We start from the raw sequence: 17,631 nt of genomic DNA on the forward strand, positions 1-17,631 counted from the left end.
GACGTGGCTCCTGGCCTCTTCCAGCTTACATTCAGTTGGGCTTCTTGGTGTTGAGAGATGTTTACAAGATAAAACCCAAAAATGCCAGAAGTGGGCAAGGGCCCCCTACTTTTTCGTTATTGTTGTTTCTTTATTTTCTGGCTGTGCTGGGTCTTCATTGTGGCAAGGAGTCTCTGCAGTTGCTGTGTGCGAGCTCCCTGCAGTGGGTCCTGTTGTTGCAGAGCGCAGGCACTAGGGCAGGTGGGGTCAGTGGCAGCGGCGCATGGGCTTAGTTGTCCTGGGGCAGGTGTAATCTTAGTTCCCCAACCAGGGGTCGAACCTGCATCTCCTGCATTGGAAGGCAGACTCTTCACCCCTGGACTACCAGGGAAGTCCCAGTATAACCAAATAAAAATAAGCCTTTATTCCTTCATGGAGAGTTTACAGATTAGAGCTTTCCATTCTGCATTTCCACATTTCCCCTAAAGTGAGAGGATGTCATGTAAATAGGCACATGGAAGAGCAGCTCAGTAACCTTGAGAGGACACAGACCCCGGAGTCCAGCAGACCCACATTCACACACCTGCTCCATGATACTGCTGACTTTGGGTCCTTTAGAAAGTCACTAAACCTCTCTGAGCTTCAATTTCCTCATCTCTAAAGAGTAATAACCATCACCCCTCCCAGTGTGAGGGTTAATTACCAATAAATCGCTTAGCCTCGTGCCAGGGAAATAATAAGCTTGTGACCATTGTTGAGTCTCAGCAGCATGAGAAGAAAGACTGGTTTTGGAGGAGCCCTTGAGCCTTGCAGAAATCCTCCCTGGGAAGTAATGGTTGGGACAGAAATGAGGGAGAGTGGAAAGAAAAACAGGTCTCCTTCCATCAGGCATCTGTTCGGAAGCCCCAGGGGGGAAGAGAGATGAGAACATACACTTCCTGGACCCAGTCTCGGAGCACAGTACCCTGAGCAACAGGAGACGCGAACAATTCTCCTCGTTAATGAGGCTGCGGCGCCTAATCAGCGCATGGAACAGAATGCTTTTGCTTAATAGAGATCATTTCCCTGCCTCTTGCCCAACTCCCCAGCAGTGCCAGCAGCTCTTTGTTTGATGAAAGGTGGGGACTTAGAGTAGTGTGGTGGGATGGGCTGGAGGAGGTATTATTACCCTCATTACTATGATAATAGTTTAATCACGATCAATATTTATGAACATGCACAGAAGCCGTGCAATCAACCAGCAGCCCTGCAACTCGTGTTCTTGCCTAAGGAGGCTTTCCAGGGAAGCCTGGGCTGTCTCCTACCTTCCCCAGTCCCTCTGAAGCTCTCCAGTGGTCCTCAGAGGTTATCTCAAAATATCCATGATGGTTCCATCAGTTGTTACCTATAAAGTCTTGTTGTGATGATAGGTGAATAGCATCATAATATTACCTCCTGGGACTTCTCAGGTGGCGCTAGTAGTAAAGAACCCGCCTGTCAGTTCAGGAGACATAAAAGATGTGGGTTTGGTCCCTGAATCAGGAAGATCCCTGGAGGAGGGCATGGCAACCCACTCCAGTATTCTTGCCTGGAGAATCCCATGGACAAAAGAGCCTGGAAGGTTACAGTCTGTAGGGTCTCAAAGAGTCGGACACAACTGAAGCAACTGAGCACAGACCCTCTTTGCTTTTCAAAGTGGATCTATAAGCCATGATCTGGATTTTATCCTCAAACTTAGGTGAATTGTTTTGTGAACTAAGTTATGGCAGGGTAGGGGGCAGCATATGCAGTAATGAATCCTTTGAAGTCAGATCCATTTTTGTTCAAATCCTAGGTTTGCCTCATGTTAGCTATGTTCCCTGGGGAAAGCAGCTTAACCTCTCTGAGTGGTAGTTCCTTCACTTGTAAAATGAGAAGACATGTTATGAAAAGAATTGGCTAGAATACTATAAATTAGTCATCCATATTTTTATGTACAACTTCATATCAAGTGACTTCCCTGGTAGCTCAGTCGGTAAAGAATCTGCCTGCAGTGCAGACCTGGGTTTGATCCCTGGGTGGGGAAGATCCCCTGGAGAACAAAATGGCAAACCACTCCAGAATCCTTGCCTGAAAAATCCCATAGACAAAGGAGCCTAGTGGGCTGCAGTCCATGGGTCGCAGAGAGTCTGGCCCAACTGAGCTACTAACACTTGCCCTTTCACTTTATATCAAGTGTTCTTTCTGTGTTGTCTGTGAAAAGACAATTGCTTTCCCAAAAGTCATAGAGCCAGTCATTGAAAAAACAATAGTGAGAGACTGAATTTAGAATCCAATACTCTCTTTCTCTTATCTGAAAAAAAAAATGTTTAGGTTCCACTTATAGGCAATTTAGAGAAATTTTATTTGAAAACATTTTGATGCTTGACTCTTGTCTTTCAAATGTGAATCACATTTTGAAAGCCAGTGATTATCTTGCTGAGCAGCAGCCTTCTGATGACCTACCCATAAACAATTTTTGACATCACAGTTCCCACATCTGGTAAAAACAGCACTTCTAAAATCCTGCCCTCCTAAAAAGGAAAGTGGAGGAAGATGGCTTCACACCGAATGTGCATCTGTGCGGCATGAACACGGTGCTGACACGGGCACAGCACTTCCCAGTTGGCCAGAAACAACCTTGATCTTCAGCGAGCATTGAAAACACTTCAGCCCCTCTGGTGGCAGAGCTCTGGGAATCCGTCATGCTGTCTGCAATTCCAGATCCACTTCAGGGTTGCGTTTTTCTCCAGTGCTCAGAAAGTGTTGGAAGGGGCTTTCACTGTAATTGTCACTTGGCCCCAAGCAAGAGCCACCGAGGTTTGCTCAACTGCTCACCCGCACACACAGTCCCAGTACATCCACCCACTGGCACATTCTGTCTCCCCCAAGCCGTCAGTCCCTCGGTTGGCACTTACAATTCATTCCTCTTCCCAAGATGCACTTAGAGCATCCAGATTATGTATTGAGGGGGGTTTTTGCTAGGTTTTGCTGCTCAGAAACAAGATTTCAGTCAAGCAAAAACCTTGAAGAAGTTACCCTGGAGAAGATACAGTCTCCCTGCAAATGCTAGAATGCTGAAAATTCTATCGCTGGTTTTGTTCTTTTTGCAATAATTTCTTATGAAAGAAATATACATACATATTTGAAATGTGAAATAGTACAGAAACACAGTAATAATTTTTAAAGCAACTTATTTAGAAGATTAGTGAAAGCACAGTTCTATCAGTCCGCATACAGTCTCTTCCACTCTCATACATCCCTTATTCCAGTAATAGGACTGCCTTTTAAACAAGTTGGCTTTTCTGCTTTTCCTTAAGCCTCTAAGTGCTGTGTTCTTAATATTGCTGCTGTCTTCTGTTGTAATCGTTCAAATTGCTTTTTGTTTATGTCAGAGATGATTTTTTTCCCCTGCTATAGTAGGTAGAGCGTTACTCACTGTACTCTCTCTGTTTCTCCTCCCAGCTCCCTTCTATTAGGTGCATCTATATTACCAGCACTCTCTTGGAGTCTTGATCACTTTACATAATTCCCATCCACCTTAAGTTCTTGTTTGATCCACAGGATGAGGCTCTTGACACCCATGGCTTCTTCCTTCCCCTTGCTTCTTCTTCCAACTGATCTCGTGTTCTGATATGAGAACTGAATGACACACCTCTTCATTCTTATCACTAAAAAACGTAATAACCTATATGTATGAATGTCTCTTGAATCTAGACCAGAAGTGTCCAACAGAACTTTATTCAATGACAGAGCTATTCTGTATCTCACCTGTCTGATACAATAGCCACCTGTACTTGAAATGTGGCTAGTTCAACTAAAAAGTTGGATTTTTAGTTGCATTTCTTTTTCAGTTATCTAAATTTAAATAGCCACTTGTACCTGTCTGATAGTGCAGCGCCAGACCAAGCTCAATATACAGGTTTGACAACCTAGAACAACCTGATTTTCCAACAGAAATGATATGAAGAGCTGACACACAGTTCTTACTGTGAACCAGGAGCTATTCTGAAAACTCACTTAATAACCCGTCTACTCCATGACAAGTTCTATTATCCCCATTTTATCGATGAGGAAAGTGAGGCATAGAAAAGTGAAGTAAATTGTCTAATAAGTGGTAGATCTAGAATTTGGCCCCACGTCATCTAACCCCAGAGCCTGTGCTCTCCGCTGCTTCTCCACACTGCCTCTAAGCCCTGTTAGAAATGCCCATGTCCTTTTTCACATAGTTCCAATCTGCTGATTAATGATGGACCACGCTTCTCCCATGTTATTGGCCTGAATGATGCTTACCATAGGGGCTTATGTGCACGTATAGCCCATTCCATTTCTGCCACACAACAAAAGAGAGCATGAGAACTAGAGACTGAGGAAACAGAAGGGCACATGTAGGGACGCAAGGCAAATTAGCTGATTTTACTAACGGAATAGAAAGGCTGTTCATTTGGCCTGCGGTTCCAACAGTAGTAACAGTAGCAAGTACTGAGCACTTGCTGTGTCCTTTATTATGCCCCGTGTGTGTATCATCTTAGTTAAACCTCATGACAGCCCAGAGAGGCACAGATGACGTATCTCAAAGGTACCGAGAATATTAATAAGGTGGTTCATACAAAACACTGAAAACAGTGCGTGGCGCAGAGTGACTAGGCAGCACGCACTGCCTGTTGTAATCTTGCTGCCTCCCTGCCGGTCCTGCCCGCTGGGCCCTGCTGCGTTATCTGGTACCTGTGCAAACGGTCTTTATTTATCTCTGTTTTTTCCCTTTCCCTGTTACTGTAGTTTTTCCTGGAGCCTCATTTCCAGAGCTCTTGTTAATATGAAAATATTATTAACCTTTTGTTTTCCTGCTAGAGTATTATGAACTTTCCAAGGTGTGGGAAGTGTTCCCTGCTTCACATCCTTCCTAGCAGCTGCCTCATACACCATCTAAGAGTTGCATTTCTGTAAGAAATCCAGAGAAGACCCTGAGCTCTGTTCCCTATTATCATAGATAAGGACAGGAGGCCAACAGGCTGGACAAGTAGACAGTCAACTAGTTAATGGTCATACTGAGATGAGACATGTACATTTCATGATTTTTCCCTACCCTCATCCCAATGGCTTCCACTTAAGCACGTTCTAGTCCAGAGGTCAGAAAATTTCTTCTGGAAAGAGCCAGATAGTAAATATTTTTGACTTTATAAGTTGCATAGTTTCTGTCACAGCAACGCATGCTCTGCCTTGTAGCATGAAAGCAGCTATCAGCAAGATGTAAATGAATGGGTATGTCTGTGTTCCAGTAAAACTTTATTGATGAACACTGAAATGTCAATTTCTTGTCATTGTCTCATGTCAGGAAATATGATTCTTCTTTATTTTTTTTTTTTTTCTTTTAAAGACATGTTGAGTGCTTGGGATGGGCCAGATGTTGGGTTAAGACAAACAAATGAGGAGAGGGAGGTTGCCCTGGATGGGTTTCAGTCTGGTGTGAATACAGAAGGTTTAGTTCTAAACCGTCTTTGCAGCCTTGGATAGTGGTGTTTACAACATATTCTGGGTGTTTAGCATGAAATTTGATTTTATACATCGATATTTTTTTTTCTTAAGCCCACCACGGTCTTCGTTGGAACCTAACCCTCCCCAGAGCTCCCCTAGTCTGTCTGGGACTGCAGGGAGGAAAGCTGCATGTTTCAGAAGCAATCCTAGGACACTTCTCTATCCATACCACTTATCTGCAGTTCCCTTGAGTGCCCTGTCCTGTGATTGATCTAGAAATTGTGATAACAAGTGAATCATAAATAAGGCTTCAAGCATGAGCAGCTGAGCCTATATATGCTACTTTATCAGCTGGATCTTTCTGGGAGGGATGTGTTCGCCCTAAAGATTCTCATCAACAAGGAATGGATTGAGTTGTCTTATATGTCTGAGTGCTACCTCATTGGTGATTTTATTAATGTAATGAACGAATCCAAGGTTTCTCGCCACACTTGGGTAATTATTATTTTTATATGCCTTTTCAAAGATTAATCACAGGATTTTAAGAGCAACTAGCCTCTTGTAACACTCTCTTAAAAATGTGAAAACCATTCTTAGCTCGTGAACTACACAAAAACAGGCAGCAGACTAGATTTGACCCACAGGCAAGAGTTTGCCAACCTTTTTGCTAGTCTGTAAACTACAACTAAGAACTCACTTGGTACAGTCGCTCCCAGCTAACTACATGTGAGTTAGACACTAGTAACAATATTAGCTAATATTTCTTAAGCTCTTACCGTGTACCAGTTATTGTGTTATTCCAGAGAGCACTGGAAGCTTCTATCCTGGGTACAGAATAAAGAGTACCATGCTCAGCAAGTCATTCTTTCAACACTTTTTAAATTTTTTATTTTATATTGGAATATAGTTGATTGACAATTTTGTGTTCATTTCAGGTATACAACAAAGTGATTTAGTTATACATACACACATATCTACTCTTTTTCAGGTTATTTTCCATATAGGTGATTACAGAGGGTTGAGTAGAGTCCCCTGTCTTTGTTGATTATTTTTCATTTAGCCTCTACTGTATACCAGGCAGTGTAGATAGTGAGGAGAAAAAAAAGAAATTCTTATTCCTCATGGAGCCTACAATCTAGACATGAGGATAGTGATAAATGATAAAATTCAACTAATAAAGATAAAATCATTTTATAGATGGTAGTGGCACGATCTATGATACTGAGATACTGAACTGCCTCAACTCTCAAAAAATAAAAAAAAGCCGATTTCTAAGATTTTCTTGGTTAGGGAAATGGAAAAAGAGGCAAAATAGCATCATGATCTTTGCAGCAGATATTTCACAAGCCAAGCACTGAAGTAGATATTGCCGGGCCCTTGAAAGAGCAGTGTGGTCAGCATTTTTTAGGCAAAGGCAGAGAAATCAGCTCAGAGCTCTTGTGAAGTCAAACAGGAATGGGTGGAGTTAGCTCGTGCAGAGAATAAATCGTTGGCTTGGTTGGTTTTTGTCTTTTTTTTTTTAAGGGACCACACGGAGAAAGAGAGCTCAGGCAGTCGCTAATGCAGTGGTATCTGTTCTGACTTCTTTTTTCTTCCATCTTTGCGTCCTACCCACCAGATTTCTGTTTGCAAAAAGGGCCTAATCCACTTTTTTTTCTTGTCTGTGCATTGATTTAATAGTATCAAACCCTGAGGTCCTCGTGGTCTGCACCTGGGTTGCTTTTTCCCCTAATGAAGCAAGAGAAGTGGTTTAAGCCCCCGCCGTGCTCCCTGTCAGAGCCACACAATGATTAACTCAGGTCCCCTTATTAGGACCGGGCAGAAGAAAATCCCTTAGTCATCAGCATTGTGAAAATCCCAGAATGGTGAGTGTTCAATGAAAAGATTACCTTTGGGCACCTGAAAAATAATGGGGGAGCTCAATAGAGTAACCATTAAGCCTGTCTACACACGCTAAGTCAGGTGGAGGGTCTAGGTAATTAGCTGGGACATTCAAAGCCAGAGAAACCGTTTTGGACCTTCTGCCCTGATCGGCACAGATTATTATTCAAATCCCTCAAATATTTTTCGAGCAAAAGCCATTTTAGGTTGTGTCTACATACAATGAGAAACAAGACTTAAATATGACTGGTTAATAAAAGTGGTTTGATAGATTTTTTTTTTAAACTGGATTATAGACAGCTTGGGGGATGTGAGGTTCAAAGCTGTAACTTACTGCCTGTGTGACTTTAAGCCAAATTGCTTCCTTTCTTTCGGCCTCAGTTTTGTCACCTGTAAAATGGGATTGTTAATAGGACTCTTTTTCAAAGATTGTTGTGAAGATTAAATGTAACAAGTGCAGTCTTCCTAACTCAGCACCTGGCAAGTAGGAAGCACTCAAGAAATGTTACTTATGAGTCGTGGCGGGGGACATGACTCATTCTGGGTGTTTGGAGAGATTGTGCATTTAGACACCATCCAAGGAAGGGGCCGTGAGTCAAGCATCAGTGGCTTCCATCCCTGTCCCCTAATGCAGTGCCCAGAACCTGGGAATTGTTCTTTCCTGAAGACCTGTGAAAATACGACCTTCACCCTTGGTCTCCATCAACTTCTCCTAGTTTGTGTGTCTCTTCTGAACCCAGAATTGGTTCTGTCTGGTCAAGGGGTGAGGGTGGGGTGTTTATGGATACTGCTAGAGAGGAGGCAGGCATTCTTTGTCCCACCATAGGGGATGGTGGGAAAGTAGGGAGTCTCAGGAAATGAAGTCTGGCTGAAGTCACAGTTCTTGCCTCTCCCTTGGAGGACGGTTGGGTCCCTATAGAGAAAGGATGGTATCTGGGCAAACCCCTCTCCCTCAGCCTTTTCTCCTGTGCCACAGGGTACTTAGCTTTGTACCAGTGAGTGCTAGGGATATGTGGTTGGATGTACAGAGTGCCCTGACTTGGGGAATTGCCCTCTCACTTGTGCCCTGGCTTGGGCAGCCTGAAGAAGGGAGTAGAAGGGAACACTGCCTCGGTGTTCTAGAGAGGAGTCCACTGCATATGGTGTTCACGGAATTGACAGGATGTTTGCCAGACTGAGAACCAGCTAAGATACCTGCTGGAAACCTGGGGAGATTCCAGCATCCTTTTTATGGTGAGAAATTGCTCATGGACTAGACATGAGCAGTGAAACTGTCACCATGGCCACTGGGATGTGGAGCTGGTACTTGATCTACACTAGGAATCCAACATTGGAGTAAGAAGAGGTACAGGTAGTAGCTTTTACCACATCTTCAGCGCTGTTCTTCACCCTTAGCTGGATTACCTCGTCCAATCCCCTCCGTATTCCTTTGAGGAACATTATAATTGTCCCATTTGCAGAGTAGGCTCAGAAGTTATTTAACTTGGTCAAAGTCACCTGGTGTGCGCTCAGATTTTCTGACCCTTGACAATGATTTGAAAATCCCTATTGAGTTGGGAGGATCTGGTGCTTCCTCTCTGCTTAGCATATAGCTGGCCAAAGACAGAGTCCTGTGGATACTAAAAAAAAGCACCTAAAGGTAGCACGTAAAGGTTACATTAAGCAGGAAAGGGCTCTCTAGGGGCCACAGTTGGATCCTGGTTCTGTCAGCTTACTCACTCTGCTACATCTCGACATGTACTGAAAAAACAGACAAACGAAAAAACAGAACTAATGATAGCTTTCTATCTTTTTTTAAATTTTACTTATTTACTCATTTTCGGCTGTGCTGGGTCTTCTTTGCTGCACACGAGCTTCCTCTAGTTGTAGCAAGCGGGGGCTACTCTCAGTTGCGGTGCACAGCCTTCTCCTTGCAGTGGCCTCCCTTGTTGCAGAGCATGGGCTCTGGGGCACCCAGGCTTCAGTAGTTGCAGCACACGGGCTCAGCAGTTGTGCCTCTGGGTCTCTAGGGCACAGGCTCAGTAGTTGTGCACGGGCTCAGTTGCCCCATGACATGTGAGATCCTCCTGGACCAGGGATCGAACCCATGTCCCTGCATTGCAATGTGGATTCCTAACCACTAGACCACCAGGGAAGTCCCAGCATTCTGTCTCTTAAGAAGATGAGCAACAGACAACGGGAAGCAGCCTTAGAGGTAATCTCTCATGTGAGGAAATGTTCACGTCGGAGCATCTTGCATGCCTCGTGCTTGAGCTCCTCCAGCAAGGTGTCCTTGGTCACAGAGACAGCCAGCGCCTGGCTGGACCAAGATAGCTATTTTCACCTTCCTTTAGAGTCCCATGGTGTTCCTCATCCTTCCTGATTGTATGTTCAAGAATTACCATGACCTAGTTCAACCCTTCTACGTTGAAGGTCCTTGCTGAACTACATGAAGGTTTTCATTTCCTTTGCCATTAGCCCTTCCTTTTCCAAACACTTCTCCTTCACTTTTCTTGTAGAAGACACTTCCAGACCGCCCTGGGTCCTCAACATCTTCCTTCAAGTTCAGTGGCCAGAACCAAAAATGATACAGCACATCTTTCTAAATAATAATAGGACCACAACTTATTCTGAGCTGTTTTTTATTATGGGATGGGAGAAAGGTTAATAAGGTTAAGTGCAAGTCAGCAGTTATCAAGTTTTTAAAAAAGACCCCTGGACTAAGCACTGGTGCATGCAGCAGAGGGGATGATTTTCATCCTGATACAGAGTTTACCTTATCTTCCCAATCTGATTTGAAAGGAATAGGCTCTGACTGGTGTCCTTTTCTGGGTTAAAACTGCATGTTAAAACTGCATGTTGGTGGGAAGAGTGGGCGTGTTGAAAGGTTGATCATTTCAGCTGTAGCAAAACTCTTACCAACTGCCAAGCACTCACTCAACAGAGCAAAGGAGGCAATTTGTAGCTGAGAAGAATTATTTTGTCAGCAACTGCCTGCCTGACCACTGAAGCTTACCTTCCTCACACTTTCCACCAGTGGTGAGAAGATCGGGAGTTCAAAAGGAAAAGTTAGGGCTCAGGAGCCCCGCATGTTAGTTGGGCTTCTCTGCCTTTTGGCCCAGGTCACGATCAAATAAATTTTTAAATTCGGCGGGTTTTAACGTTCTCAATTGTCAATAGATAAGATTAATAGCCCTCCCCACTTTTGCAGGTTGGCTTAAAAAAGAAACAATACATGAAAATGTTTTGCAAAGTGAAAAATATTATAGAAATGTTAAATGTTAATGTACATAGAGGAGACGTGAAAGGAGAGTCACCCTCTTGTCAAACTAAATTCTAGAACAGAAATAAAGAGAAAATAGTTCAGGTTGAGAATCATTTAGCAAAATGTTAATTACGCAAAATCTAGAAAGCTTTCCTCATACTCCCCATAATAGCCCAGAATGGGTTCACTCCTTCACCCACCATGCTTTGCAAGTACCCAGCTTTATATGCAACCCTTTGGGCTTTCAGACTGACTCCTGCAGTGACTTCTCCATCTTGTCTGCTTATCCCTTAAGCATCCTGAAGCCAGCACTGGTCACTAGCTTCTTCTTCCTTCTACAGATTTTCCCTGAGTGCCCTTTCTAAGCCAGGTACCAAATGACTTACAGGAGACAGCCATGGGCAAGACATGACATTGTGTGGGAGACAGACATTGCAGAGAAATGACTGAATTGCAGTTGCGATCAGAGCTGCAAAGAAAAAAAAAATGTAGGGTTCTCAGAGAATCTGTAACAGGATACTCTGGGAATTGTCTAGGGTGTTGGTGATTTCAGGAGATAGGACGCATTGTCCTCTCAATAATTGACTAATCAGTGTGTATTCCACCCTTCAAAGTTTACGAAACACTTTCTCATACATTTTATCACTTGATCAGGTGGGTTATCAACCCTACAAAGTACACAGTGCTGTCACCCTATTCTAGAAATTGAGTAACCTAGGAGAAGGGACTCCAAAGTGATGATCTGAAGGTCAACTATTAACAGTTCTGTCACTTACAGAACTTTTGACTCCAAATCCTGAACTCTTTCCACTCTGCCCATTGGCTCACTGATTTCTCCTTTTTTGTTGTTGTTTAGGTTTTTAATTGTGGTAAAAGTCACATAATATAAAACCTACTATTTTAACCATATTTAATGGTACACTTCAGTGACACTAAGTACATTCACATTGTTGTACAACTCTCACCATTATCCATCTCCTAAAATTGTCACCTTCCTAAATTGAAACTCTCTCCTCATTAAACACCAAGTCCTCAGTCTCCCACCCCACACACCCCCCAGCCCTTGGCATCTATGAGTATACTTTCTGACTCTATGAATTTGACTATTCTAGGTATCTCGTGTAAGTGGAATCAGAAAATATTTGTCTGCACCTAATGTAGATTGGAATGCATTTTTAAGGTTAAGAGTTGACATTTTAAGAAGTGACTTTGAGAAAAGAGCAACAGGGACAAATACCCCCTTGGATGTTTTCCTGGGAGACATGGGGGTAAATGTGATTCCAGTACTGGGGTGCAGCGGGAGGGGAGGGTGCTAAAATCCTACTTGGCTTGCAGCCAAAAAATCCAAACATAAAACAAAAGCAATATTGTAAAAAATGTGATGAGGACTTTAAAAATGGTCCGCATCAAAATAATAATTGTTTTTTAAAGGGGAGGGAGGAAAATGCAGAACTCCCACACTTGGTCCAGTGTGTCAGTAAAACTTTGCTGTCTTTCTCTTTTTCTCTCCCTCCCTCTCTCTCGCTCTTTTTCTCTCCAAAACAGTGGGTCTCGCTTGGAGAAAAAAATAGCAAACAGATTTTATTGTTTTAGTACCTTTCTTGTGTTTCCTGGTCAGCTCTGTCTGCCAGCAGATTGTTTTAACTCTGATGGTGATACAGCATCGAGCTGTGAACAACTAAACATAAACACCAGCCTCACTTCCATCCTCTCCTTTCCTCCTTAGGTGAAGGCAGCTTCCAAATACGTGGATGTGCCTGTGAGTATTTGAAAACTGTTTTTCATGGGGGGAGGGGTTGGCTTTCATGAGAATTTTGATGGTGCCTTTTCATTAGTTGCCACTAAATTGTATAGTCCTGACTTGAATCACCAGAAGAAAGGAAGGCAAGAATATTTCCTGGTAAAATTGTTTTGAGATGAGAAGAGGGTATGGTTTCTTTCAGCAGGAAAAAGAGATTGTATTTGAGGGTGACCCCGGTTCACTTTCGTTTCCATCTCCATTAGTTTCTCTGGCATATTTCATTCTGTTATCATCCGGCTCCCCTCCCCTCCTGTGTGCACACCTTGGGAGTAGGGCGTTGAGCTAGAAATTTGCACAAACATGCCAGCATTTTTTAAAAACAAATTCAGAATTTGTTCATTTTGGGGTCAATTCTGCAATTGTTTTAAAGAAACCTTACAAAACTGCTTATAATTAGTCCAGACCTCATTAATGAAGAGAGCTCTCCAAGTTCACAGATAAAGCACTCAAAGTTGCCCAAAATTTACATTTAAATTGAGGTTAAGTACTACACATGAATGCTAGAGTGTGGGATTACCTGTGATAAATCAGGATACATTTATAGAGCGACTTGGGCCTGCCTATTAGCAAAGTAAAATTGGAGAGATTTAAATATATTCCAATAAAGGGGAAAAGAAAATGATTCTGTTTCTCCATGTCTAACAAAAGAGGTGTGAGTCTATTATAAAATATTAAATTTAAAGAGCTTATCTCAACAGCCACCAAGGGCCTTGTACTGAGCGTTTCTCATTCTGAACGTGGTTAAGTACCCTCCTTGTTCAAATACTTATTTGTTAAAATTTGTTTTTTTCTAAAAGGATTTATATTAACATTTAAATTCATTTCCCCAGGAAGCTCAGTGTGTAATGGTTTATTGGCTTATTTCTCAAAGGATGGCAAAATGGAAAATTGGAGGGAGTTTAACATTAGCATATATTTTGTTTGTTTAATGAAAGAATGTACAATCAATAATTATGCTTTGAATTTATATAATACTTCTCACTGGGGGACCCCCGACTCCTTCACGTAGATAGTCCTTATAATGGAGAAGAGAAAAAGCTCACATACCTGGAGCTAGGAGAGAAGTAATGTTTTTTCACAAAAGCCCCAGAGTAGAAACTTCCAGTCTACAGGGAACAGACTACTCAAGTTTTCCGAGCCTGGTTCTCCATCCTTAAAATAGGGATTAAAAACGCACGTCACAGATTCACTGTGCAGATTACATGGCGCATACATGGGACACTCTCTAGCTATTTCTGCAGCAGGAGAAGGGTGGGGTGGGGGAGATATTTCTGCTCTGTTGCACAAGGGAAGAGGTGGGATGAATTGTTGACATCCAGCCTGGCCTAGCCTGGGCTTCAGCAGTCATAGAAAGGGAGTTGATAGTCCGCAACCCAAAGATCTGGTAACTGAAGTCTGTTTTCTGTTTCACCTCGAAGCAAAGGGGGGATCTCACCAATGAAATTTAAACAGGTGACCAGTGGGCAGGACCTAAATGTTTGGGGAAAAAAATTGATCTGGCAGTTGGTTCTATCAACTGAAATTATTAGGCAGTTAAAATTATTGGGGGCAGAGGTCAAAAAAAGTCAAGTTTGGTAATGTCACTTGGCTCAACGTACTTCCTATGAGCCAGGCTCAGATTTATTGTCAAGATGAAAACAAACTGGTTTCTACGTTGACACAAAAAGGAACAAAAATCAGCTAGCCAAGTTTCCTCCCCCTAAGGAGACAGAGAAAGTGATGCAGTATGTCCCCAAATGTGGTACACTTCCCATCCACAATATACAATCTCATAGGAACAAAAACTGCAACCAAGCCTTATAAATAACCTCCGTGTGTGAGGCATTGTTTGAAGCACTTTACGTTTAACCTGCACAACAATCCCCCATGAGGGAACGGTGGCCCTGCGAGGTTGGCTTGCTGAGGATCCCACGGTTCATAAGAGGCACAGCTGAGCCTTCAAGTTCTTAAACACTACATCGTCTGCCGGATATGATTTCCTTTAGTGCATAGACAAACATCTTTTTTTGGAAAACTGAGAAATTATTTTAATGAATATCAGAAAAAATACGATTAGCATGTCAAATGGGCTCTTTCACCATGATTTCACCCATCAGTATGCCTTGGGGACAAAGCTAAACTTTAAAAATAAGTTCCTTAGAGTATTTTGCAGCAAATCCCTGGTGGCTCAGACAATAATATTATAGCAAATGTTTTAATAAATAATTTTCCAGAAAACATTAGTACAGGATACACATGTACTATATATACACTGTTCACCCAGAGTAAATAATAGTTTACTTCTCAATAATTATTTACTTCTCAAAACAGCCCTAGGAGGGGAGTAATAGGACCATCGTGTTTCACAGTGAGGAAACTGAGGCGCAGGGAGGTTCAGTGGCTGCCGTGGTCACCTGACGAGTTGACGGGTACATGAACATTCAAGTGCTCGCGGTTTGATACGTAGAGCCACCGGCACTGGCTCCCAAGAGTCAATGGTGTGTGTTTGCTTCCAACTCTGCCTTCAGTTGAGGGCACATTGGCAGCTCAAACTCAGCCTTGGAGGGAGTATTTACACCACGAAACTGTCAAGCACTACACTTCAAGCTTGGTTGTTTTGTTTGATTGTTTTTGTCTTGAAGAGCGAGTCTACCAGCTCACCAGCAAATAACACCTATTAAATCAGTAGTCCCCAAACCAGAATGTGCAGAGGTGATAGTTGGCAAGGTTTTTTTGGTTTGTTTTGGTTGTTTTTGCTGTAGAGATTCCCAGCCCCTTGCCTCTGGAGATTCTGACTCAGCCACTCTGGGGTGAAGCCTGGAGATCTCTAAGAAGCTGCCCACTAGATTCTGGTATTCTGCACAACTCTGGGATCCAGTGGCTAAATCAGTGATTGACCTTTGTTCTATACTGGAAGCATAGGGAGTTTTTTTTTAGAAGTATCACTCTGAGGTTGCTTGACAGCTTAAAGCAGAATCTCTGGGTGTGGCGTCTAGGCATTAGTATCTTTCAAGCTTCCCATATCCTTCTCATTTGCAGCCAGGTTTAAGAACTCTGAGATAAAATCATCTTTTAAGTTGTCTCTAGTTCCGGTGAGCTGACCTCTGTTGCCTGTAAGGTTTTTGGCACACGGTTTGTTGGTTTAGTTTCTTGTGGGGACTGGTATTTAGTTACCGTCGACGTTTGTCTCTTAATTATCTACACTAACAGAGGGAAGCGCTGTTACCAGTCATTCAGAACATTGCACGATCCCCAAAGCACATCTCTTTGTCTTAGGTGGAGTGTTCCACCCTTCAGTACGGAGCAGATTTGCATTCCTAATTAGGGCTGGCTTTAGGATGCTGGAAATTTGAATTCATTTCCCTCAAGCTGAGAAATATCCTGGGAGGAACACGCCATGATTAAAATGTCCTATTTCTTCCAGCCACCAAGTGGCTTCAAATTATGTCTTCCATACATGGATTTATAGTTAACTATATGGGGATTTATATAGTCATTATTTGTTTAATTATTTTTTAAAATCTACACCTCATGATGTCAGTCTGTCCAAGGCACATTTAAAATAAACAATGCAATTGTGAAATATTAAAAACCATCCTGTAATTTTTTCCCATGTTACTAGATAGCCATGTGGTTTAAAGTGAAATGAAAGTCGCTCAGTTGTGTCTGGCTCTTTGCAACACCGTGGACTGTAGTCCATGGAATTCTCCAGGCCAGAACACTGGAGTGGGTGGCCTTTCCCTTCTCCAGGGGATCTTCCCAACCCATGGATCAAACCCAGGTCTCCCGCATCACAGGCTGATTCTTTACCAGCTGAGCCACAAGGGAAGCTTCATTTATCTAATAACATCAGTTGTTCAAGAATATTTTTCATCTATAACTACAAGTTAGCTTGTTGGTCACTGAACAGTTACAAGTGTAACCATTTTGGTTGAAAACCTGCTTAGAATGTGTTGCACAACCTTCTCTACCTTTTTAAACGGGAACTGACAGTACTCGTACCTTTTCCCTGTGACCAGGGATCCCCAGTGGCCATTTAGTGACCTGCTCCCCCAACGACTTCCCAAGACGTAGCCCTTCACAGCCCCAAACCTCAGTGTATGCTGAGTCTACATGTCTGATGCTCCAGTTTGGCAGCCTTCTCCCAAGAGCTAAGGGTATCAGGAAAGGTAATAATGTCTGTCAGCACCTCTGTTTCAAATAAGTCCCCTCATCATCCTTCCTGGTCCACCAAAGGATGGAAAATAGGCTTGTCAGAATTGGACAAATAGCTGGTCAAAAACGTGGGGACCAGAGGACTTTGAGAAAACACATTTTCATGCAGACTTGGTCTTTTTTTTTTGACACTGGTTTCTCTGAAGCAACTTTTTTCTTCTTGGTTCCAAAGTAGATTCCGAAGGTAGGTAAGGTCATGAAGTGATATAATCTTGTGGGGGATGCGGGGGCGAGAATCATAAAGGCTCATGTTTAAATAGCAATTTATGGCCTTTGAGGCAGTTTAACTTCATTATTTTAGCTGGTGATAGTAACAATCCTTGAAGGTAAGTAGGGGAGCTATTATTAATCCCATTTTACAGATGGTTATAACCAAAGCCCAGAGAAGTTGAAATGACTTTCAAAAGCTCCATTGTGTAGGGGATCAAATAAAAATACATGTAGTGTGACTGAGTAGTTAAATAAGGAGGTGTGACAGAGACTTATTCATTCATGGTTTTGTTCATTTGGGAAATATTTAGTGAACACATACCATGTGCCATCATTGCTGTGCTGAGGATACAATAAAAAAAAATAGATCAGATAAGGTCCCTGTATTCATGGACCTTATGTGCTAAATAGGGGAAAACAAAAAGCAATTAAATAGATTATACAGTGTCAGATATTGGTGAGTGCTATGAAGAAAAATAAAAGCTCAGTCAAAAACTCAGTTTTTTTAACTACCTGGGTGAGCTGAACTGCACTAATATTTATTTTCAAAGTTTTTATATGCATTTTCAAAGCATAAATGAAAAGCCCCTTTGAGGACAGCAATTTAGTGAAAAGAGAAGGAGGGGTGAAAATAACCGTTATTGTAGATCGCTGTTGTGGTTACAAATAGGTCTGCTGAATTTGGCTTTGAATCTTAGCTCTAAGATGGCTGTCTGCATCCAGGAAAAGTCAACATCTGCCACAAGTATCACCAGGGAAGAAATGGAAACAATAATAAGTTTCTCAAGTGCCCCAGGAAGGGGTGCCCATCCCCGCTGAGGACGCCCTGTGATGTGCGGCTGCCAAAGGG

General features: G+C 42.6%; 1 protein-coding gene across 19 annotated transcripts in view; it reads left to right on the forward strand.

Moving 5' to 3' along the window:
* The window catches only part of CADPS (calcium dependent secretion activator), a 471,511-nt gene that overhangs the window by 413,973 nt on the left and 39,907 nt on the right, over positions 1-17,631 (forward strand). For all 19 annotated transcript variants that reach the window (XM_059879758.1, XM_059879763.1, XM_059879759.1 and 16 more), the window contains 1 exon segment: positions 12,303-12,335. In XM_059879758.1, coding sequence (XP_059735741.1) covers positions 12,303-12,335 — 33 coding nt within the window.

The sequence above is a fragment of the Bos taurus genome, chromosome 22 (genome assembly GCF_002263795.3).
Source record: "Bos taurus isolate L1 Dominette 01449 registration number 42190680 breed Hereford chromosome 22, ARS-UCD2.0, whole genome shotgun sequence".
Lineage (NCBI taxonomy): Eukaryota > Metazoa > Chordata > Mammalia > Artiodactyla > Bovidae > Bos > Bos taurus.